The sequence below is a fragment of the Nomascus leucogenys genome, chromosome 11, assembly GCF_006542625.1.
Source record: "Nomascus leucogenys isolate Asia chromosome 11, Asia_NLE_v1, whole genome shotgun sequence".
Taxonomy (NCBI): Eukaryota; Metazoa; Chordata; class Mammalia; order Primates; family Hylobatidae; genus Nomascus; species Nomascus leucogenys.
The window spans coordinates 7,373,398-7,399,495 of NC_044391.1; the positions used below are offsets into that span (position 1 = coordinate 7,373,398).

Sequence of the window (26,098 nt, forward strand, 5' to 3'; positions counted from 1 at the left end):
ATAATGTCTAGAAAGAGCTTTAAGACATCGTTAGAAAAGTTGGGGAAATTTAAATTTGAACTGTATAGCAAATGATAGTATTGTAAAAGCATTGAACTTCTTGGATGTGATCATTGAATTGTGATTTTTATAGGAGAATGTCTTGTTCTTAGGAAAGGTGAGGTAGGAGGCTTATAAATAACTCCTAAATGTTCCACCAGAAAAATTAGAAATATGCATATATCTAGAGTACAAATATATGGGAATTTTTGTGGCTTTTGCCTCAAAAAAACTCAAAACATGCTGTGTGTGAAACTACAGAGATATAATGGAGAATTCAAAGATTCTGGAAGACCACAAAAGACAAAAGTCCACCATAATTTGCCTGTATTTTTGGTATGCTTAAGCAGTTTTACAATTTAGAAATGTTTAGTTTAAAAAGAATAATAATTTTACAAAGAGTAATTCACAAGCAGTAAGTTAGGCTGACTTTATCCACATACCTCAGACTGAATTGCCATCCATACTTTTCCAAATTCAACGTTCTTGACTGTAAAACAGTGAAGTTTTTGCATACATGGGATATTAATACAGTGGAAAATAAGAATCAGAAGTAAGAGCTTGAATTGTCCTGCACAAAAGACCCTTGCCTTTCAGGGGGATTAACTAAAACTGTTCCAAATAATCTCTCATGGAAGTGCCCCTACAAATTCATAACCCACCCAAAAATCTACCAGTCTTCCTGTCAGAGATCAACACTTTAGGCTCTGCCTGGTGCTTAACAAAGATCTTGGATGAACTTCTCTGCTGAAAACTATATGCAAATGTTGCAGTGAACATGTAATCTCTTCAAACAATTCCCATCTCCCTCAGCTAACTGCTATACATGATTTTGTCCATATAGACACCAGGTTAAACTCTTGGCCTTTTAAAATTAAAGTGAGTTTTAGAAATTGTGTTATAGGTTGTAGAGTGTCTTCCTGTCCCCACAAGTTGTTTTTCCTTGGTTTTATTTATTGGCTTGTGTTTTGTTTGCTTGCTTTCTGCACAGGGATGCCTCATTTTAAGTGATGAGTTAAACCACGCATCGCTTGTGCTTGGGGCCCGACTCTCAGGTGCAACCATAAGAATCTTCAAACACAACAGTGAGTATCAATGTATTTACTCAACATGTACTGGCTTGCTCCTAGAAGAAAGTAAAGATTATTGATGAGGCTTTATTCTGTTCTTCAAGCTGACAGCATAGCCTCGTGAAACACAATTTTGTTTATATTCACTCCTGGCTTGTTAACCTCTGGTGACCTGGAACAAATGGTTGAAATGCATTAAACATCCAGATTGTTAAGTGTAACCCAAACACATTAATGTCACTGTTAGTGGTTTTGCAATGTGACCTCTAAATACATGATTGATTTCTTAGGACTGCCATTTAATTATCAGAAGTGTTATTACTCTTCCTTTTCTACAGCTCTGCCTTGGGAAAGTTTGAAGACTTAAGTTTTGTGTTAAGGTCAGGTAAAAAATGAGCCTATTCCTTAGAAGAATGCCTCCTTTCACTTTGCCCACCCACAGATGCTCAGATCCCCACCCAACAAAACCATCTATTCAACTTCATTGAAATGTCCTTTCAGGCTCTGGTTTGTGTGGTTGGGTGGTGAGGAGCAGGCAGAAGGCTATTTCTTCTTTTAGGGTCTTGATGAGGCAGCATGGAAATTATCAGGAAACACTTTGAAGGAGGTGGACGGTGGTGGACACCTGAGTTCTCTCGTCCAGCTCTGTTCCTGACTTACTGTGTCACTTTGTATAAATGCTTTCATCTTTCTTGCATTCATTTTCCTCATCTGTAAAATGAGGTGTCGAACTCTGTGATAGGTAAGGATCCTCCTAGTTGAAAGGTTTTGATTCTAATTTGTTATTGTCGTTGGAAAATTCCCTTCTTTCTGTGCATGTGTACGTGCATGCATACACATGCACTCACACACATGCACACACATGTAACACAAAAATTTGTTTTCTCTTTCTTCCTTACCACCTTTCTCTCCTGCCTTCCCTTCCCCTTCATTTTTCCCTTTTCCTCTTTCCTAGCTCTCACCTCCATCCTCCAAGGAGGTAACAAAGTTTGAAGTGACAAGAAGAAGGCTGACGGAGAACTGAGGAAGAATTGTTTCAATTCTGTTCTGCCCACCTCGCAGCAATCTTAAACCAAAGAACAATTGTCCCATGGGGGAGGAAAGAAAATGCATGGGAGTATTCTCAAGTGAACCCCCTTGTCTAACTCTTAGAGTTGTTCCAGTGAAAAATCTATGGCTCTCACTGAGTGGGGTGAGGTCTGGCTATGCCTTACTGAGCCGCTTTCAGTAGCTACGTGAAGATGAACATTTAGAGTGGAGTTCAGGACCAGACCTTCCAGAAGAGCCAAACTGTGGCCCCCTCAGACTTATAGGGTGGCTATAACATCTAGCTTAATGTCATTCAAAATACACTGACCTCATTTGTCCATTTTGCATCAAACACTCAATTTCAGCTTTAGACTTGGATAAGCCAAGTTAAATTCTTTCAGTTCTGCCTGAAATATCGTGGATTGTCACATCTAGACGCAAATCATTTTGGCAGTGTTGGGAATTCATGTTTGGAGTATACGTCTTTCAGGGCTCCAAGTAAGTTTATTAAGAGACTACAAAGAATTCCTTTGGTATTAGCACAAGTGTGTTGTGCCCTTTGATTCTTCAGCATGACAGATGATTGCTGATCAAAGGCTCTGTCTACTTGGCAAAGGATAAAGGGGATAGCTAGGCAGTCATTCAACTGTAGTTCCATCTATGTATGTGGTTAAACGTGATAATCTCACTTCCAGAGAGAGACATAGTCGGGTTGTTATCTCTTCGGAACAGATCAACATGATCATCATCAATGTAAACCCCTTGTTTCTTCATTCCATTCTACTGCGTCAGTGCTCATAATGCTAGCTGCACAATAGTGGCATCTAGGGAACATCCATAAAAGATCAATGACTGTGCCCACCTCAGATCAACTCAGTCCAAATATCTGTCATATAGATAGATAGATAGGTAAGCGTACATACATATTTAAATGACCAACTGGGAGACTAAACGTAAGCTTGATTAATCATTAACCAAGCATTCCCTATTCTCCAGCTTAAGGCTTTTAGGGTAGAAATCCTCCAAGATGACCACTGGGTTGGGGCCAAGACAGCTGCATTTTTTTCAGAGTTCCCCAGATGATTATAATGTATACTGAGAGATATAAGACCTAGAATCTTATTTTTTGAACCTCCTTTAATCTAAGCTGTCCCCAGACCTTGCCAGTGTGCCCTGGGATATACCACCAGACACCTGCCATATTAATTATCCTCACTCTTCCTCTCTCTACTCTTTTACACTCTTGATTGAAAGTTGGCAGAGAATGTGTTCCAAGCCAAAATTTATTAAGCATTTATTGAGTATCTATTCTGATTCAGGCACTATGTTAGGCCTTTGAAGGACTATAAAAGTGATAAGTAATATCTTAGCTATCTGAGGGCCTGGAATCTAGTAGGAAAGGTAGATATGCATGCAAGTTACTGTATAAAGTGAAAAGGACCATGATGACATCAAGCAGTGGTTAAGAGTATAGGCTTTGGCTACGGTGCTTTCTCACACCCACTAAAATAGCTAAAATTAAAAAGGTGAAAATACCAAATGTTAGCAAGGATATGGAGCCACCACTAGAATGCTCACCCATTGCCTGTGGAGTATAAAATGGCACAACTTCTTTGGAAAGTTATTTGGCAACGTTTTATAAAGCTAAACATACTCCTTTACTATGATCCAGAAATTCTATACCTAGATATTTACCCAAGAGGAATGAAAGTGTGTGTCCACTAAAAGGCTTGTACAAGAATGTTCATAGCATCTTTATTCATAATAGCCAAAATCTGGAAACAACCCGAATGTCTACCAACAGGATAGTAAAAAAAAACTATTATTATTTATTTATACAATAGAACACTACTCCACAATTAAAAAAAGCAACAAGCTACTGCTACACATAACATGGCTGACTCTCAAGAAAAATTATCTTAATTATTTTGAGTAAAATAAACCAGACACAAACATGTATACATACTGTGTGAGTTCATTTGAAGTCAATTCAAAAATAGACAAAACTAATCTATGATGATAGCAATTATAACAATGCTTGTCTCTGGTTTGAAGGGAGGGAATTGGTGACAAGAGGCATAAAAGAACTTTCTGGCAAAATTTTGATGGGGTGATGGTTACATTCTTATTTAAATTCATCGAATTGTATACTTAATATTTGTATGTTTCCCTGTAAGTAAATTTAAGCTAACAATATTATTATAATCATACAACATATATAAAATTAAAACCATTGCTCCAATATTTTAAAACATAGTACAAGCTTTGACCCATGCACATGTGTCCTCATCCTATAGCTTATTAGACTGTGAGACTGTGGTCCTAGACACACTACTTTACCTTCTGGATCTCAATTTTCCTATTCCAAAAATCAGGATAATTGTGATACACAAATAATACTATGGTTGGAAAAGGCATATAAGTGCTTAGCACAATGCCTGGCAATGGGAACTACTGAATTATTTGTAGTTGCTATGTTATTACTATTATTACCTTCGTCATTGTCATCAGTGTCACTAAGGGACAATAGAAAACATTATGGAAAAATGAAGTGTGTATTTCTCCTTGGGAATTGCATAAAATAGATGGCATTTGCAGTAGATGCTGAAGGATTAAGATAATTCTAATCAGGGAAGAAGAAAAGATTATTTCAAGCAGAAAACTAATCTGGAGCATGCAGAGAGCAGCAGGACTTTTAGCGTCACCTGAACGATCATGCTAAGAATGTATGTACTTCAAAAAGCAATAAAAGGCACCTGGGAGTTCTGTTTCTTACCATGCTGTTCCTGGCTAAGCTGGTTTTTCTCAAAACATTTAGTTGCCTACTCCTATGTCTAGTAGAGATGGAAACAGAGACACAAGCTTTAAGTTAAAGCTTTGAACAGCACTGGATGAAAAAAAACATAATAATTCTTTTTTTGTTTTTTATTATTATTATTATACATTAAGTTTTAGGGTACATGTGCACAATGTACAGGTTTGTTACATATGTATCCATGTGCCATGTTGGTGTGCTGCACCCATTAACTCTTCGTTTAGCATTAGTTGTATCTCCTAATGCTATCCCTCCCCTCTCCCCTCACCTCACAATAGTCCCCGGAGTGTGATGTTCCCCTTCCTGTGTCCATGTGTTCTCATTGTTCAATTCCCACCTATGAGTGAGAACATGCGGTGTTTGGGTTTTTGTCCTTGCAATGGTTTACTGAGAATGATGATTTCCAGTTTCATCCATGTCCCTACAAAGGACATGAACTCATCCTTTTTTATGGCTGCATAGTATTCCATGGTGTATATGTGCCATATTTTCTTAATTCAGTCTATTGTTGTTGGACATTTGGGTTGGTTCCAAGTCTTTGCTATTGTGAATAGTGCCGCAATAAACATACGTGTGCATGTGTCTTTATAGCAGCATGATTTATAGGGGTCAAATGGTATTTCTAGTTCTAGATCCCTGAGGAATCGCCACACTGACTTCCACAATGGTTGAACTAGTTTACAGTCCCACCAACAGTGTAAAAGTGTTCCCATTTCTCCACATCCTCTCCAGCACCTGTTGTTTCCTGACTTTCTAATGATCGCCATTCTAACTGGTGTGAGATTATATCTCATTGTGGTTTTGATTTGCATTTCTCTGATGGCCAGTGATGATGAGCATTTTTGCATGTGTTTTTTTGGCTGCATAAATGTCTTCTTTTGAGAAGTGTCTGTTCATGTCCTTTGCCCACTTTTTGATGGGGTTTTTTTTTCTTGTACATTTGTTTGGCTTCATTGTAGATTCTGGATATTAGCCCTTTGTCAGATGAGTAGGTTGCAAAAATTTTCTCCCATTTTGTAGGTTGCCTGTTCACTCTGATGGTAGTTTCTTTTGCTGTGCAGAAGCTCTTCAGTTTAATTAGATCTCATTTATCAATTTTGGCTTTTATTGCCATTGCTTTCGGTGTTTTAGACATGAAGTCCTTGCCCATGCCTATGTCCTGAATGGTAATGCCTAGGTTTTCTTCTAGGGTTTTTATGGTTTTAGGTCTAACATGTAAGTCTTTAATCCATCTTGAATTAATTTTTGTATAAGGTGTAAGGAAGGGATCCAGTTTCAGCTTTCTATATATGGCTGGCCAGTTTTCCCAGCACCATTTATTAAATAGGGAAGCCTTTCCCCATTGCTTGTTTTTGTCAGGTTTGTCAAAGATCAGATAGTTGTAAATATGTGGCGTTATTTCTGAGGGCTCTGTTCTGTTCCATTGGTCTATATCTCTGTTTTGGTACCAGTCCATGCTGTTTTGGTTACTGTAGCCTTGTAGTATAGTTTGAAGTCAGGTAGCATGATGCCTCCAGCTTTGTTCTTTTGGGTTAGGATTGACTTGGCGATGCGGGCTCTTTTTTGGTTCCATATGAACTTTAAAGTAGTTTTTTCCAATTCTGTGAAGAAAGTCATTGGTAGCTTGATGGGGATGGCATTGCATCTACAAATTACCTTGGGCAGTATGGCCATTTTCACAATATTGATTCTTCCAACCCATGAGCATGGAATGTTCTTCCATTTGTTTGCATTCTCTTTGATTTCATTGAGCAGTGGTTTGTAGTTCTCCTTGAAGAGGTCCTTCACATCCCTTGTAAGTTGGATTCCTAGGTATTTTATTCTCTTTGAAGCAATTGTGAATGGGAGTTCACTCATGATTTGGCTCTCTGTCTGTTATTGGCGTATAAGAATGCTTGTGATTTTTGTACATTGATTTTGTATCCTGAGACTTTGCTGCAGTTGCTTATCAGCTTAAGGAGATTTTGGGCTGAGACAATGGGGTTTTCTAGATATACAATCATGTCATCTGCAAACAGGGACAATTTGACTTCCTCTTTTCCTAATTGAATTCCCTTTATTTCCTTCTCCTGCCTAATTGCCCTGGCCAGAACTTCCAGCACTATGTTGAATAGGAGTGGTGAGAAAGGGCATCCCTGTCTCCTGCCAGTTTTCAAAGGGAATGCTTCCAGTTTTTGCCCATTCAGTATGATATTGGCTGTGGGTTTGTCATAGATAGCTCTTATTATTTTGAGATACGTCCCATCAATACCTAATTTATTGAGAGTTTTTAGCATGAAGAGTGGTTGAATTTTGTCAAAGGCCTTTTCTGCATCTATTAAGATAATCATGTGGTTTTTGTCTTTGGCTCTGTTTATATGCTGGATTACATTTATTGATTTGTGTATGTTGAACCAGCCTTGCATCCCAGGGATGAAGCCCACTTGATCATGGTGGATAAGCTTTTTGATATGCTGCTGGATTCGGTTTGCCAGTATTTTATTGAGGATTTTTGCATCAATGTTCATCAAGGATATTGGTCTAAAATTCTCTTTTTTGGTTATGTCTCTGCCCGGCTTTGGTATCAGGATGATGCTAGCCTCATAAAATGGGTTAGAGAAGATTCCCTCTTTTTCTATTGATTGGAATAGTTTCAGAAGGAATGGTACCAGTTCTTCCTTGTACCTCTGGTAGAATTCGGCTGTGAATCCATCTGCTCCTGGACTCTTTTTGGTTGGTAAGCTATTGATTATTGCCACAATTTCAGAGCCTGTTATTGGTCTATTCAGAGATTCAACTTCTTCCTGGTTTAGTCTTGGGAGGGTATATGTGTCGAGGAATTTATCCATTTCTTCTAGATTTTCTAGTTTATTTGCATAGAGGTGTTTGCAGTATTCTTTGATGGTAGTTTGTATTTCTGTGGGATTGGTGGTGATATCCCCTTTTTCATTTTTTATTGCATCTATTTGATTCTTCTCTCTTTTCTTCTTTATTAGTCTTGCTAGTGGCCTATCAATTTTGTTGATCTTTTAAAAAAACCAGCTCCTGGATTCATTAATTTTTTGAAGGGTTTTTTGTGTCTCTATTTCCTTCAGTTCTGCTCTGATTTTAGTTATTTCTTGCCTTCTGCTAGCTTTTGAATGTGTTTGCCATTGCTTTTGTAATTTTTTTAATTGTGATGTTAGGGTGTCAATTTTGGATCTTTCCTGCTTTCTTTTGTGGGCATTTAGTGCTATAAATGTCCCCTACACACTGCTTTGAATGTGTCCCAGAAATTCTGGTATGTTGTGTCTTTGTTCTCATTGGTTTCAAAGAACATCTTTATTTCTGCCTTCATTTCGTTATGTACCCAGTAGTCATTCAGGAACAGGTTGTTCAGTTTCCATGTAGTTGAGTGGTTTTGAGTGGGTTTCTTAATCCTGAGTTCTAGTTTGATTGCACTGTGGTCTGAGAGACAGTTTGTTATAATTTCTGTTCTTTTCCATTTGCTGAGGAGAGCTTTACTTCCAACTATGTGGTCAATTTTGGAATAGGTGTGGTGTGGTGCTGAAAAAAATGTATATTCTGTTGATTTGGCATGGAGAGTTCTGTAGATGTCTATTAGGTCTGCTTGGTGCAGAGCTGAGTTCAATTCCTGGGTATCCTTGTTAACTTTCTGTCTCATTGATCTATCTAATGTTGACAGTGGGGTGTTAAAGTTTCCCATTATTATTGTGTGGGAGTCTAAGTCTCTTTGTAGGTCACTCAGGACTTGCTTTATGAATCTGAGTGCTCCTGTGTTGGGTGCATATATATTTAGGTTAGCTCTTCTTGTTGAATTGATCCCTTTACCATTATGTAATGGCCTTCTTTGTCTCTTTTGATCTTTGTTGGTTTAAAGTCTGTTTTATCAGAGACTAGGATTGCAACCCCTGCCTTTTTTTGTTTTCCATTTGCTTGGTAGCTCTTCCTCCATCCTTTTATTTTGAGCCTATGTGTGTCTCTGCACATGAGATGGGTTTCCTGAATACAGCACACTGATGGGTCTTGACTCTTTATCCAATTTGCCAGTCTGTGTCTTTTAAATGGAGCATTTAGTCCATTTACATTTAAAGTTAATATTGTTATGTGAGAATTTGATCCTGTCATTATGATGTTAGTTGGTTATTTTGCTCGTTACTTGATGCAGTTTCCTCCTAACCTCAATGGTCTTTACAATTTGGCATGTTTTTGCAGTGGCTGCTACCAATTGTTCTTTTCCATGTTTAGTGCTTCCTTCAGGAGCTCTTTTAGGGCAGGCCTGGTGGTGACAAAATCTCTCAGCATTTGCTTGTCTGTAAAGGATTTTTTTTCTCCTTCACTTATGAAGCTTAGTTTGGCTGGATATGAAATTCTAGGTTGAAAATTCTTTTCTTTAAGAATGTTGAATATCGGCCCCCACTCTCTTCTGACTTGTAGAGTTTCTGCCGAGAGATCAGCTGTTAGTCTGATGGGCTTCCCCTTGTGGGTAACCTGACCTTTCTCTCTGGCTGCACTTAACATTTTTTCCTTCATTTCAACTTTGGTGAATCTGACAATTATGTGTCTTGGAGTTGCTCTTCTCAAGGAGTATCTTTGTGGCATTCTCTGTATTTCCTGAATCTGAATGTTGGCCTGCCTTGCTAGATGGGGAAGTTCTCCTGGATAATATCCTGCAGAGTGTTTTCCAACTTGGTTCCATTCTCCCCGTCACTTTCAGGTACACCAATCAGATGTAGATTTGGTCTTTTCACATAGTCCCATATTTCTTGGAGGCTTTGTTCGTTTCTTTTTATTCTGTTTTCTCTAGACTTCCCTTCTCGCTTCATTTCATTCATTTCATCTTCCATCGCTGATACCCTTTCTTCCAGTTGATCGCATCAGCTCCTGAGGCTTCTGAATTCTTCATGTAGTTCTCAAGCCTTGGCTTTCAGCTCCATCAGTTCCTTTAAGCACTTCTCTGTATTGGTTATTCTAATTATATATTTGTCTAATTCTTTTTCAAAGTTTTTAACTTCTTTGCCTTTGGCTTGAATTTCCTCCTGTAGCTCAGAGTAGTTTGATCGTCTGAAGCCTTCTTCTCTCAACTGGTCAAAGTCATTCTCTGTCCAGCTTTGTTCCGTTGCTGGTGAGGAACTGAGTTCCTTTGGAGGAAGAGAGGTGCTCTGCTTTTTAGAGTTACCAATTTTTCTGCTCTGTTTTTTCCCCATCTTTGTGGTTTTATCTACTTTTGGTCTTTGATGATGGTGATGTACAGATGGGTTTTTGTTGTGGATGTCCTTTCTGTTTGTTAGTTTTCCTTCTAACAGACAGGACCCTCAGCTGCAGGTCTGTTGGACTTTGCTAGAGGTCCACTCCAGACCCTGTTTGCCTGGGTGTTAGCAGTGGTGGCTGCAGAAGAGCGGATTTTTGTGAACCGTGAATGCTGCTGCCTGATCGTTCCTCTGGAAGTTTTGTCTCAGAGGAGTACCCGGCCGTGTGAGGTGTCAGTCTGCCCCTACTGGGGGGTGCCTCCCAGTTAGGCTGCTCGGGCGTCAGGGACCCACTTGAGGAGGCAGTCTGCCTGTTCTCAGATCTCCAGCTGCATGCTGGGAGAACCACTACGCTCTCCAAAGCTGTCAGACAGGGACATTTAAGTCTGCAGAGGTTACTGCTGTCTTTTTGTTTGTCCGTGCCCTGCCCCCAGAGGTGGAGCCTACAGAGGCAGGCAGGCCTCCTTGAGCTGTGGTGGGCTCCACCCAGTTTGAGCTTCCCAGCTGCTTTGTTTACCTAATCAAGCCTGGGCAATGGCAGGCGTCCCTCCCCCAGCCTTGCTGCAGCCTTGCAGTTTAATCTCAGACTGCTGTGCTGGCAATCAGTGAGACTCCGTGGGTGTAGGACCCTGTGAGCCAGATGTGGGATATAATTTCCTGGTATGCCGTTTTTTAAGCCCGTCGGAAAAGCGCAGTATTAGGGTGGGAGTGACCCGATTTTCCAGGTGCCGTCTGTCACACTTTTCTTTGACTTGGAAAGGGAACTCCCTGACCCCTTGCGCTTCCCAAGTGAGGCAATGCCTCGCCCTGCTTCGGCTCGTGCACAGTGTGCTGCACCCACTGTCCTGTGCCCACTGTCTGGCACTCCCTAGTGCAATGAACCCAGTTCCTCAGATGGAAATGCAGAAATCACCCATCTTCTGCGTCGCTCACACTGGGAGCTGTAGACCGGAGCTGTTCCTATTTGGCCATCTTGGCTCCATCCTCCTTAATAATTCTTAAGATCATCTGTCTCTAAAGCAGTGTTCTCTTAGAATTTCTCTATTCTGTTTTTGTTTTGTTTTGTTTTTGTTTTTCCATTTGCTGTTGCCTGGAAGTCATCAGTGAGGGGCAGATGGACCCTGTGTGTCTCCTGATATGATACCCTAAAAAGCCTTTGACATCATTTACATGGGATGCAGGTTAGAGCACTGAATCCTATCACTAGACAACCCCAAATTAGGAATGTTCTATTTTTAAAAAGGGAATTGTATTCTCTAAACATGTCAATACCATAAGAGACAGTGAAAGGCTGAGGAAATGGCCCAGATTAAAGGATAAGAAAGAACAGTATCAACCAAGTGCAATGGCGGGTCCTAGAATAGATTCCAAAAGAGACAGGAAAATGCATAAAGGAAATTACTAGGCCAATTTGAAAAACCGGAAGATGCGTGGTAAATTAGATAATATTAGATAAGAATAGTTTATCAACATTAAAAATACTGAAGTGGATCATTTCACCATAGTCCAGGGGTAGACAACTTATGACCTGTGAATTAAGAACACTTTTACATATTTAAAGCATCGTATAAAGAACAAAGAAGACTATGCAACAGAGACTGTATGTGGTCCACAAAGCCTAAAGTAAAACTATCTGGCTTTTTACAGAAAAAGTTTGCTGAATCCTGCTGTAATTGTATAAGAATACCCTATTCTAAAAGGGGAGAATATCCTATTCTTAAAGAAGACACCTTGAATTATTTAGGGGTAAAGACCATGATATATGCAACTTTGTCTTAATTCAGGGAAAAAATTCTGCGTGTGTGTGTGTGTGTGTACACACACATTGAAACACAGGTGGACAGACAGAGCTATAAATATGCATAGATGAGATGATGAAGCAAATGAGATAAAGTGTTAATACGTGAATCTAGGTTAAAGTAAGTGGGTGTTCTTTGCAGTACTCTTATTCTTGGAATTTTTCTGTTACGTTTCAAATTATTTCCAAATAAAATTTTCCCTTAAATTCTTAACTTTTTGCTGAAATTACAATTTAAGGGTTAAATTTTATCTCCCAATTTTACAAAGCTCTCAAAACATTCAGTAACTTATTCTTCATGCCCTCCCTTTGTACTCATGAAAAATAGATAATAGTTATTATCTCTATCCTAACAATGAATGTTAGCTATTGTTATTTAGACTAGCAAGTAACATTTATTGAGAACGTCCTCTGTGCCACATGATGGGGTAATGGCCTTCTCTTATTTATTTAGCCCTGTGAAGAATTCCATGAGGTAAGAACTGCTTTACAAATAAGAAGATTCAGGCTTAGAGTTATTAAGCAACTTGTCCAAGATCATACAACTGATTAATAGTGAAGCCTGGAGCTGTCTGGGTAAACACTGCCCTTCCCAACTAATTGAGAAATGGGTGCAGCTAGGGTCAGAATCTCTCCTCTAATCCATGGGAGTCTATTATGCCTGAGCTGCTGTTGCTCTTCTGCTCTCTTTGGGAAGAAAAATAATGCTCACCCTCCAAAGATGTCCATGCCCTCATCCCCAGAACCTGCGAACATTATGTTGCCTGGCAAAGGAAATTCAGGTTGCAGATGGAACTCAGGCCGCAAAACAGCTAACCTTAAAGAGACTATCCACGTAGGTCTAGTGCAATCACAGGGTTGTTAAATGTGGAAAAGAGTGGCAAACGAGTGAGGATCAGGGCAATGCAATGTGAGACAGACTTAAAGAGCCCTTGCTGGGTTTGAAGATGAAAGAAGACCACAAGCTAAGGAATGCAGGAAGCATCTCTCTAGAAGCTGGAAAAACCAAGGACATGGATTCTCCCCTAGAGCTTCCAGAGGGAAATACAGCCCTGCCAATATCTTGCTTGTCACCCAGTCGAACCCATTTCAGACTTCTGACCTCTAGAACTGTAAGATAAGTTTGTGTTGTCTTGAAGTCACTAAGTGTATTCTAACTTCTTATAGCAGCAATAGGAAACCACTAGGCTTTCATTCACAGGTGCACAAAACCCTTGTTCCCACACACCCACATGTTTAATACAACTTTGAAACATGAGCGTATTCTGCTGCTGTTGTATTTACATCACAAAAACAGCCCCCTTGAGAGCAGGGTTATTTCCAGGATCCTCTGAATGACTTCTTTCTTGAGAGGTGAGGGAAGCAAGAAGTATAAGGAGAGGGAAAGGACTGAATGGAGTTATAATATGTAGAGCATCAGATGCTGCTGGCTCTGTTTCTTGCTCTGCTATTCCCAAGATAATACTAACTGCTTTAGTATGCAGTGATGTCTTAATCCTTCATATGCATCCACACAGATTGGACTGATAATACAGGGATTGTTTAGGATCTGCAGAAACTGTGTGTGCATGACACATACAACCAGTCCAGATAGAAGCTAATAACTTGTGAGACAGGTTTTAAGAATGGCCACCTGCACCAGAGCATTCTTAAACACTGGGATTGTGGAATTTCATGCAGCTCTAAACTTGTTCTGCTCTCATGGACTGCTTCATGTCCTCTCCTTACACCTTAACAATACTCTTCTGCCTGTTGGAGAGGAGGAGGTTCTATTTTTTAGCAGTACCAGTGGAAGTGGACATCCTTTGTTATTTAAGCCAACTATAAATGAATCAGAATTCTGGGCCCTTGGATTTTTGAATTCTCTGTAGGAAAAAATACCTAAGATATACTTAAATCTACTCAGATCATCATAATAAACTTTTAAGCCTATGTAAATAGGCTTGACCATTAACTCCAAAGCTATTCATTATTCTTCTCTCTCCATTTCCCACAAAGCTAGAATGAATACCTGAGAAGATTAAATAGAAGGAAAATTCTGCAAGGGAGCAAAATCAGAACACCCAAAGTCTATTTCCTAAAAAAAAAAAAAAAAAGAAACAGGAAAAGACTCAGAAGTGCATATTTAGTGATGCTAAGTTCAAAACTGGGTACTAGAGCCAGGCCTGGTGGCTCCTATCTGTAAGCCCAACTACTCGGTTAGCTAAGATGGAAGGATCACTTAAGGCCAGGAGTTCAAGACCAGTCTGAGCAACATAGCAAGACCTTATTTCTTAAACAGTAACAACAAAAAAAAAACACCTGAGTACCAGAATCTTTTATCACCATAGATTAGTTCTTCTATAATAGTAAATGTGGATAATAGCTGAGTCATAACTACTCTATCATTTATTCAGCTTTCACTGGCATTAGGTTCTTAGCTAATTTGTTCATTTAATTTTAACAGCAACCCAGATACACAGTTCTTTTCATTATCCTCATTTTATTAAAGAGAAAACTAATCCTCAAAGTGATTACATGACCTGCCTAAGGTCAGGCAAATGATAAATCACAGGGGTCAAAATGCAGACCCAAGTCTGTTGCTTTTGTCTTGGTTTGCTTTCCCCAGCAGCAGACCCTGAGACACGGATGTAATCACAAGTCACTTATTCAGAAAGTGATGCCAGGAAGCACCAGTAGGTGAGCAGGGCACAGGAAGCACCAGTAGGTGAGCAGGGCACAGGAAGGCAGCCAACATGGTGCATTGTCAAGCAAGTGACGAGAGTGGACAACAGGACCTCGATTCTACTAGGAAACTCTGGGTGCCAGGAAAGATAACTCACTGTCATCCCTACCTGTGGGCTGAGGGAGCTGAAGTATTTATCCACAAAGTCCCATTTGTGACTAACTGAAGGCTGCTCCCTACTCAGGCTATGTTCCCACAGCCAGAAAAAGAGCTCTTAGACAAAGAATGGCCTGCGCTTGCATTAAGAAGCTGGGCTGAGAGGGTATAGGCAGGATGTGCGCAGCACTTGTTAACACTCTTAACCACTAGCTGAGTCCAGCTACTTGCTGCCAGGCCATATGAAGGACTGAGAAAGCTACGGTCCCTTGTGTAAAACTCAGTCCAGTGTGATGGCTAATGGAGCCCTATCCTGTTAGTAGCCGCAATTTCAATTCAGAATATTGAAGTTTGGCCTCTGCATTCTTGCTGGCTAAGTATTAAAAATATCTCTTTGCATTTTCTACTGTGGGCAGCTTCAGGGACATAGCCAACCCTCAGGCTGCCCTTGTGCTATCCAGCCATTCTCCAGCCATTTCACGGCTTCAGCTACAGAGTCAGCTGCAACCAGGAACCAACACATTTGTTCTCCATGGTGATTCTGGTGCATTTAGAGGAAATGAGCAAATGATGAAGTTACTTTTCCCCAATATTTCTCGGGCTTTCATATGCAAACGAGGTACTTAGGGGTCTTGTTAAAATGCACACTCTGATTGAGCAGGTCTGGGTGGGGGCCTGAGATCCTGCATTCTGACAAGCTCCTGGGTGTTGCTGCTGCTACTGCTGCTGCTGCTGCCATGCAGAACCACACTTAGAGCAGCGAGACTGCAGGCATCCTCGGTCCTCAAGTGAGTCACAAAGACTTTCTTAAGCTAGCCTCGGAGAAAAGCTGTTTCTTCAGCTTAGAGAGTTGTCATGAGGTCAGAGGTCCAGGCAGGCCGAATTTGGAGTGGTTTAAAAACACAGTGGAAAGGAAGAACCAAAATTCTACCAAGAGGAGGAAGAAAAAGAAGGCCAGTGTTTGCCAGAAAACTCTGAGCACTACCTAGTCTGCAGAACAAGGGCTCGTGAGGTTAAGTAAAAAGTTAAAACCCATAAACATGGCTTAGACTACTTTGCAAGCCATGATCTTTTATATTTCAATGTCCAACTTGGATTTCTAAACTAGGTTGCTTAATAAAGCCAGCAATTGCCTCCCTACCTTTTAATGATAATCAACTGTATTGAGCCTTCGTTGTAATGAGCCATTTACATTCACCAACCCATTTTAGCCTCATAACTACAAAATGAGGCACCTGCTACTCTTATCTCCTTTTTGACAGATGAAGAAGAAACATCTATAAAGTGGTGAAGTGACTTAGATACACAGAGCTAGTAAGAGTCAGAGCTGGTAAACTTAGGAAGTCTGACTCCAGAGTCTCTGTTTTTAAGCATGACACGCTACCTCCTTTCCTGGCCTTTTCTTTTTTTTTTTTTTTTTTTTTTTTTTTTTATTATACTTTAGGTTTTAGGGTACATGTGCACAATGTGCAGGTTTGTTACATATGTATCCATGTGCCATGTTGATTTCCTGCACCCATTAACTCGTCATTTAGCATTAGGTATATCTCCTAATGCTGTCCCTCCCCCCTCCCCCTACCCCACAACAGTCCCCGGAATGTGATGTTCCCCTTCCTGTGTCCATGAGTTCTCATTGTTCAATTCACACCTATGAGTGAGAACATGCGGTGTTTGGTTTTTTGTCCTTGCGATAGTTTACTGAGAATGATGTTTTCCAGTTTCATCCATGTCCCTACAAAGGACACGAACTCATCATTTTTTATGGCTGCATAGTATTCCACCCTCTGTTTGCCCCTGGATGGTAGAGTGATGAATGTAATACTTGGTAGCCTCCATCTCCCATACACCTCTCCCAGGGCCAAGGCAGTTTTGGTTAGGTAGATGCTGCCAGCACCCACCTGACTGAGAATCCTAACCACTGGGCTCCTACACTGTTCCCCGAATCATGTCTCACCTTCGCGCATTGAGCCCCCTCATTTAGGGATCCCATCTCAGTACTTTGTCTCATTCCACAATCTCCTTCCTGAGGATCAGAATCCTATGCATTGCATCAAGCGCAGAGCCCAAGCGTATTGGACACCCTGTCCCTGGTTTCTAGGCTCTGCCTGTCCTTCATCTCGTGCCTACAGAGTCAAAAGTTGCTGCAATTACCCCCTCCCCCTGCAGCGTAAACAGGCCCTGTCCCTAGCACCTGCCTCACCCATAAGCCCAACCCAGGTCATCTGCTCTCAGCTGTCTTTTGCACTCTTCCAAGAAGATCCCCTTGCTTCTTTGAACTGCCTAAGGCCGTGCAACATCTATCCACATGCTTAAAGAGCCATCCAGAAAACCTGAACCAAAGTCCTTGCACAATCTGCTTTATAAAACTTAAAGGCACCAAATTTTCAGTCAAAAATGGCCTCTGTGATCTCACGGAGAACAGACCCCATAAATGTGACTTTCAAAAAATAATTGTTTTGCTTGACAAAATTGGTCATTGGGATTTTGTTTCCACCGAAAGGCTAAACAAGGGGGACAGTCCTCCCCACCACCATCTTAAAAGTAAGAATAATTTCTTTGTCATCATTCATAGCTATTGAAACACCTGCTACTTACTATTTCACATTTGGGCTGAATCTTGAAGGATGAAACTGCATGTCCAAAGGAATAAGAAGAGTGGATATAGGGATGGGGGTATGGGACTAGGAACAGTATAAAAGTAACATTCATTCATCATCCATCCATCTTTTCATTTACAAAATATGAGTGCCTCTGATAGGCAGACACAAAAATATTTTTGCTGAGCAACCCAGAGAGTAGGGAACCAAAGGGTGTCTCTAAATGCAGCTGAAAGTAGGTTTTGTGGGGCCTTGGGTGACAAAGAATAAACCACCAACCACACCAGGAGCATATGGAAAGTGGAGGCTGAGTTTCAGCCCCCATCTCGCGTTCCTGGATCCAAAGGAGAGGGAGCAGGGGCACTGAGAAATGGGCAGTGAGCGAAGATCTCACATTAGATCTAGGCCTTTGGAAAACCCACAGCTGCACAAGAGAAGAGAGAGGAGGAAGCCCTGATGTATACAACAGTGTTGCCATTTGACAGTGAAATAAGAGGAAAGCTAAAGGTCTGGGTTTTTTCTTCAGGAAGACACACTATGAACTATGCCCTACCTTCTTGGAAGATTCTGGGGCCCTTGCTGCCTTGTGCTTTTTTTTCACAAAACTGCATCTTCAGCTTTTCCAGATCCAGGAGGCTTGCTATTATTAGGGTTTTGAATGTAAGAACAGGCACAGGCTCAGGCTGGCTAAGAGCATTTGTCACCTAAGCCTGATGGTAGTTTTGGACACATAGTTGGATTATTCCAAGTATTTAGTAATTCAGTAATCCAGTTAACTATGCTGGTGAAAGGCTAGGACTGTTTTGCACTAGGCACCAGAACGTGGTCTCCACATTTTCATTTCTTATAGCTAGATATTTATAACCATCTGATAGGGTTTGGCTGTGTCCCCACCCAAATCTCATCTTAAATTGTAGCTCCCATAATTCCCATGTGTTGTGGGAGGGACCTGGTGGGAGATAATTGAATTATGGGGGCGGTTTCCCCTATACTGTTCTCGTGGTAGTGAATAAGTCTCACGAGATCTAATGGTGTTATAAGGGGTTTCCCCTTTCGCTTGGCTCCCACTCTCTAGTCTGCCATCATGTAAGATGTGCCTTTCCCCTTCCACCATGATTGTGAGGTCTCCCCAGCCACGTGGAGCTGTGAGTCCATTAAACCTCATTTTCTTTATAAATTACCCAGTCTCAGGTATGTCTTTATCAGTAGCGTGAAAATGGACTAATACACCACCAAACCAGCTCAATCCTTTTAGTCCTCTACAAACCAAAAGAAACTTCCTTAGTGAGTCACATTTTGTGCTGAATAACACCAAGGCATTATTAATGCTCAAATAATGGTCATTTTAAGTCCGTGGTGTGTCATTATGACTCGACAACCACACTGTACCATAGCACCGTGTGTGTGTGCCTAGATGGTGTCAAATTTATACTTTTATTTTTATTTTCCATATCTCAGAATGTTCTTATTAAATCACCAAGAACAGGTTTGTTTGGAGGGCTTTTGTTTGGGGAACTTTTTTTAACAAAACTTCTGGCGTTGTTTTTTTCATCTGCAAAAAACAAAAACCTAATAGTCCTTCCCTACTTCTCAGAGGTGTCATGGGGATTAACATAATGCAAGTGTAAGTGCCTTAATAAGCATCATTATTTTAAAAAATCCCTTGCAGATGTGAGCATGCAGCTTGCTGAAACAGTAGAATCCCATAAGGCCTACAGAACATAAATCACAATCCCTTAAAGCTGCGGGTTTGTAACCCACGCACTGCAGCCTTGTAGAACGACAGAGAACCAGAGGGGAACATACCAGGGACTAAGGTGGGGCCAGAATCCAGGCCGAGCACAGTCTTCCTCTTTCCTGTGTAGCTTCTGTGATTCTAAGAGGTCGGAGAGTTCATCCCTTGCAGGAGAAAAAAAAAAATGGCTAATTGATTTTCCTTCTGCTCAAGAATCCTGGCGTGTTGACCCTGGGGGGCTGTGAACTCCACCAAAAGCCACTCCCATGGCACTCTCCATTCAAGTCAAACACAACGAAGTCCCTGACTTGGAAAAGACTGGGATTCCTCTTGCTTCCCTCTGCAAAATGTATAAAACACAGCGCGGCCACTGAAAGGCTTGTTTTCATGTCTTGCGTGTTATTTTTAAAAATGGAGAAAAGCTTCTCTTCAGGACTCGTGGTGTTCATTTTAAAATTCTGGATTAATCCATTGTGTGTATGTGACCTTTTTGGTGCAAAAACAACACAGTGGGCTCTGAATTTACATATTTTTTCCAAATCTTAGAATATTCATTTTAAAATGACTAATTTAGTTTACTTGGGTTTAGTTTTTATTCCAGTGGCGTCAGAGCCACATTTACCATCTATCGTTTCTGCACAAAAACTTATAAATTCCAAGTCCCAAAGGGAAAACATTCTTAACAGGAATGCTTTTATTCACCATCTCTTTATTCCATTCAGAGGATTTGGTTATAGATGATGAATAATAGTATAAAAGATTATAGACATAATAAATAAAAGATTATAGGAAAGGAAGACTGGTTCTCCAAGTCGCAAGGTTTTCTTCAATATTTTAGGAACTCTGACTAAAGCAAAAGTGAAAAGAAGATACCCAAATAGGTAAAAGTTTATCAACTGAAAATTTCAAAACAAGAAAGCCGCTTTTTGTTTCCTTGGCTGCCATCTAGTGGTTAATAACGTACGCTAAAACACGCTCTTGGGAACGTTCAAAAGATATCTGCTCTTGTTTAAAACAAAACAAAAGATACCATCAATTTTTGAAAATCTATTGCAGGTAGGAGATATTTATCTTTTCTAATAATTCTCATTTCTATCCACAAGTGGCATTTCCTTGCCTGTCTCCTAGTCTACGTTCTTTCTCCAGGAAAAGAACATTGATGCAATCATTAGATAATGATTGAGCCTAGTAGAGTGTACTAAGACTAGGGCGAGAAGGATGAGGACGAGGTCCCTGACTTCATGGAAGAGAGACATGAAAGCAAAAAACGAACATCATGATGAGTGCTTAAAAAAGAATAGACAAGTCGGGAGGGACACCAAGAAGGAAGCCCTTCAGTCTGTTCTGTATTATTGACGAGAAGAGTTTGGGTTAAGACTTCAGTGATGAGTGAGCATTCTCCAGACAGACAAGAGGGAAAAAAGCATGGAGGAGAATCAGGAGGCTGTGTTGGGGGATGCTGACAAACTATGTCAGAAAGACAGGCAGAGGCTAGATCAGGAAGGGCCATTCGAGATTGTATTAGGCAACTATTACTGGAACAAACCTCAGTTGCCAATAATAGCAAGTATTTCTCACTGGAGACTGCAGGTGAGCTGGGGTAACCATGCCCTACGTGCCATTAATCCTCTCCCAGGGCCAACCTGAGACCAGGGGGCTAGCCTGGGCGTTTTCTTTTTCTGTCACTAGCAGAAGCACAAGAGAAAGAGTAGAAATGCATAAGACCTCTTCAGATCTAGGTTTGGAACTAGCAAACTGTCTCTTCTCTGTATTCCGTTAGCCAAAGCAAGTTACTTGGCTGAACCCAAGCCAAGGGGCAGGGAAACGTTCTCCACCGGTGAGAGGGAAGGGCTGCAAAGTCACAGAAGAAGGAACTCAAATGAGGTGGAAAATGGGCCAGGAATGTAGTCTGCAGCAAGTTCCATCTTGGAAATGAGTTTGAGGTTCCCATATTTGTCTAAAAAATGGTTAGAAAAACATTATATCGATCAAAGTAGAGGTCTGGCTTTGCGTTATGGGTTCCAGACCCCAGGGATACTGAGCATACAAACGTCTGGGCCCTGACCCACACCAACTGATTCAAAATCTCTGAGTAGAAATTTCGAGAATCTGCATTTTAACTGGTTACCCAGATGATTATTTCTATTCATCCTGAAGGTTGAGAACCACTGGAAGATTAATGAGAAAATAGAAAAAAAAAAGTCAAGGAAAAACATAAAAGGAAAATGGGTTAAAAGAGGAAATAGTGCTCACGAAGAATACTAGAAATAGTGGGAGAAGGAATAAGAAAAACTAAAGAGAAATGATGTCCAGATGGCAGAGGGAAGAAGCTTAAAAGATAACTGTGTGTTGAATTGTGTCAGATGCTGCCCACAGGTCAAGTAGAACAAGAACTGAAGAAAGCCCTGTAAATTTGTCAATTAGGTAATATTATGTGAAAAGAACACAATAGTGATGCCAGGATATCATGAGGCCTGTTTTGCAGATAAAAAGAGAAAAAAGGAAAGTGGCATGAAATAAAACAAAGATCCACCATTCTTCCAATCCTTCTTTCACGGGTCCTTACGATCTTGGTGAAATTGATTAATTCCACATTTAAACTGACAAAGCACCTAAAAAGTTAGTTTCTGGCTAATGATTAAAGAAAGGAAAGGAAAATGACCTTTTTTTTTTTGTATCTGTTGGTTCTGATAACATGCCAGATATTATTGGCAGCATATTGATAGCATACTATATCTAATACCTAAGGCTTTATATATTTGTATAAAGAATTATTCCCTTAATTCTTCATTATTTCATTACACATTTCCTTTATTTTTCCATTATTTATATGATGTTTTCTTAGGGAGGTTAAAGGAAGTCAAATAGTGTATTAACACTACTGTTTGGATTCCCGAGAGACCTTGCTAGTATGCAGCATCTTATTCACGTCACACGCTTTTTCTGAATTTCAGGACCCGATATCCAGTCTCTAGTGGGTGGATGCTGAGGACAGTTTGGAAGGTGCCATGCTAACAGGGGCCTCTCAGAGATGAGGTTCTGATATTGCACTATCAAATTCTGACTTGTCCTATCCCATCCCAATTCATAGGAAGTCACCTTTATTTAAATGTGGTTTGCTTAAATGTACTTGATAATTAAAAAGAAATACACACACATACAAATATATTCACAACTCTATTTCAAAGAACTATCTTGTGGCCTCATTGAGTGTGGCAGAGTTGCAGTGTGAAAAAGTTAATGCAGCCACTAATGCATTCACGCAGTTTGAGGGAAGCCCTAAAACAGATCCAAGCACACACTGGAGACTCAAAGCTGAAGGGCTCTCCATTGAGACCAAGAACTGCAGCTAATTTGAGCCTAGACCAGTGAGTGATAAGCCAATGCACATCCGCTTCTTGAGAGCTTTGTCTATAGTGGTCAAAACCAGTACTGACTATGCAGCTTTAAATTTATCTTTTTTTTTTTTTTACTCTGAGACAGAGTCTCTCTCTGTCACCCAGGCTGAAGTGCAGTGGTGTGATCTCGGCTCACTGCAACATCCGTCTCCTGGGTTCAAGCAATTCTCCTGTCTCAGCCTCCCAAGTAGCTGGGATTACAGGTGCCTACCACCATACCCACTTAATTTTTTGTATTTTTAGTAAAGACTGGGTTTCACCGTGTTGGTCCCGAACTCCTGACCTCAAAGAGTTACCTTTGCTAGATGTCACCTTTTGTGAGCATTTTAAATGGTGTTTCTAATGCCTGGTGAACATTGCATAACAGTCAAGCCAGCAGTTAAGTAGCATCTCCACCTTTTAAAATTAAGATTGGATTCTGGACCTAAAGTATTTCAGTTTCAGCTTCTCAAAAAAGGGAAAGCTTAGGAAATGCAAAAAAAATACACAGTAGAAATACAATCAATCTAAAAAATATGCCCATAAATCTCGGCCATTTTTTTCTTGCTGGGCTTAAAAGTTAAAAACAAAATAATACACACACATGTACATACATACCAAACAGCTAGGTTGGTAGGTAAGTTCTTCCAAATGACCTCTCAACCCAAACCCAGTCATCTACCTCTGATAGCAGATAAATGAATTGTCACTATTGATTATATTTGACATTAGAAGTTAACAAGATTATTCTGCCGAACATTCATCCTCCCTTGTTCTACATCACCATTTCATTTGAGAAGAAGGGACAGTGGCTTTCACATAAGGCAGCAAAGGGTAGTGTTACAAATATGGATTACAGTACATGGGTTCAAATCCTGGTTCTGCTGCTTATGATAGGCCTCAGGCAGTTTACTCAACTCCTCTGTGTCTCAGTTTCCTGAACCACAGAATGGAAATGCTACTAGTCCTTCCTCCAGATGGTTCTTATGAGGATTAAATGAGGTATGACAAAAACTGAGCTTAGAAGGGTGCCTGGCACACAGATGATAGAGGTCAATAACTGTGAGCTATTATTGTGTTCAGAGATCTCCAAATATTTTGAAAAAGAGGCTTAATCGTCCCACTGCTTTAAAGTTTTGAAACTTCTAAGGTTGGGGGATGTCAGAAATCAAGGCTCAAAGTGTAGGAAGTGAGATCCATGCAAACTCAGCTAAACTCTTAACATGCTCGTGTCTACACGATTGATGAGTGGTATTATGTCTCTCAGAGTTCATTTCGGCCTGCAACAAAGCTTAGACCTAAGAGATGCATTTAACGTAGAATTCCAATCTCTCTAAGGCAGGCAGGGAGAGCCTTTAAGAGCCTAGGAAACCATGCCCCACTGGTGAGAGTTTACTCTGCCTACTTGTACAAATCCGGCTATTTGTCTTGTCTAAGTTCTACTGAAAGATAGACCTCTCTCTCTCTCCCTAAGGGTTCTCTGATTCTGAATTTGTTCTCTGAAAGTTTAGGTCTGAGTGTGAACATAAAACATCTGGAAAAAGAAAGTAGAAAAGGAAAAGTAAGCCCTTTCGTGACTCAATTTCTTTTTTGGTATTATTTAAAGACACACAAAGCCTAGAGAAGCTCCTGAGAGATGCTGTCATCTATGGCCAGCCTCGAACCCGCAGAGCTTGGAAAAAGATTCTCATCTTGGTGGAGGGTGTCTACAGGTATGTAAATAACAGGACACATTTTATGACTCGGAGGCCTGCAGCAAGCTGACCTTTCCTAGCTAAACAGAGAAATGACTTAGAATTGGTTATTACACAGGGACCTGAGACAGAGCCACCAATGGGAGCTGTCAGACGTGGGTCATCTGTCTTTTTGATGACTCTATATATGGTGGAGCAGCTTGGAGGCTAGCCCGCTTCTGAAGGCTTCCTCAGAAATATCCTCACAAGGCATTGCTAACTTGAGTTGATTCTTTCCACTACCTTTGACTGCCCCAGAGTTTCAAAGGCGTTTTGCAGCTGGGTTATTCAAGATCAAAACACTCCTTGCCTTTATGACTGGTAGAAATTGTTGATGGGTGGCCCGGATGCCCCTACCTGGACAGCACGCCCAACCCCCAGCTGCTTGCTGAACTTGGTTAGTGATTGCCATCACAATACAAAAGATCTGCCTGTTTTCCTCAAGGTAGGAGTAACCTGGAGTGCAATTCTTGTTCCAGAGCCAGCGGGTAGGAGTGGGCTGATGTCTAGTCCATAGGCCAAGGAGACATTATTTCAGAGCGCCCAATCCTAAAATCAATTCTCAAACAATCCTGACATTACATAAATTGAGGTAGATATCTCCTATAATGACAGAAAAGTGAAAAATATTAAAAGGAAGGAAGTGAAGGCTGTTTAGCTTTAAGACAAGGAAGAGTGTGGCTACAAAGGAGACTTGAGAACAGACATAGGATTTCTCTCAGCCCACTAATCTCATTAGTCCCTGAGTGTACATTTTTCCTGCTACATGAGTGGATAATGAACAGCAGCAGAAGTGTGCCTTTATTCCTTTTAAGAAAAAAGAAAAGTGAATTCTCCGAACTCTAAAATAATAATAATAATAATAGGCTTGGTTTCATTTTATTTTTAATATTTTTAACCCAGTACTTACTGCCCCCATGGCTAGGGTTCTGGATGTTTCCAGTCCTACTGTGGGAAATGCAAAGTTTGCATTTCCAGTTTCTACTAGCTCACTTTCTGCATCACCTACCAGTACCTCCTCCAGCCAGCCCAGAGAGTATGTACTGTTGATGAAGTCTTTGGGAGCACTCTAGACGCAGTAGTTCTCCAGGGTGAGCTTGTCCTTGCCCCAGCCTAGGCACATTTGGCAATTTTCAGTCATTATAACTGCAGTAGTGTGTGACTGGCATATGGTGGACAGAGGCCAGGGATGCTGCTAAGCATCCTACGATGCACGGGACAGCCCCTACAACACAGTTATCTAGCTCAAAATGCTGACAGTGCCAAGGCTGAGAAAACCTGTTCTGGTATAACTGACAACTCGTAGGCCCTAACTTGCAATTTTAAGAAATAATCTCATATTGACTCTGGGCTGTCGTAACCTCAAGCGTGGATCCTTTTCCCTGTGTGATTTGTGCCTGCTGCCAGCCTGGGAGGGGAGCAAACAGCCCTTATCTAAACACCGGTCATTCAGGCCTAGATTCGTGGGAACACAGATCACCTGAGAGAGAGTAGACTGGGCATCTCCTTTAAGCAGAGTAAACAAAACCCAGTTGCAAATAAACAGAACTTGGCTCCAGTAAAGGAAAGTTAGGTCTTAACCACTTTGATCATGGCTGAAATTAAGTAGACCACCAGCATTTTACTGGCAAATATTCCCATCAGCTACACAGAGAAACCACTCCAGTAGCAGGGCTTGTTAGTGGCCATGCCAGGCCTGCATCCCACCACTTCAGAAGGACAAGGGAGCCAGGTGTGGACTTCCAGCTCCAAGCCAGAGTGGCACCAAACCACAATTTTGGTTGCACTAGCAATAGTGACTGCTCAGTTACCTATTGCCATATAACAAACCACCCAAAGCATAATGGTTTACACAG

General features: G+C 40.8%; 1 protein-coding gene across 1 annotated transcript in view; it reads left to right on the forward strand.

Moving 5' to 3' along the window:
- Positions 1-26,098, forward strand: part of SPTLC3 (serine palmitoyltransferase long chain base subunit 3) — a 166,812-nt gene that overhangs the window by 86,028 nt on the left and 54,686 nt on the right. The window contains exons 6-7 of the mRNA XM_003252865.4: positions 1,031-1,124; positions 24,116-24,221. Of these exons, the coding sequence (XP_003252913.2) occupies positions 1,031-1,124; positions 24,116-24,221 (200 nt within the window). The remainder of the gene's footprint in view (positions 1-1,030; positions 1,125-24,115; positions 24,222-26,098) is intronic.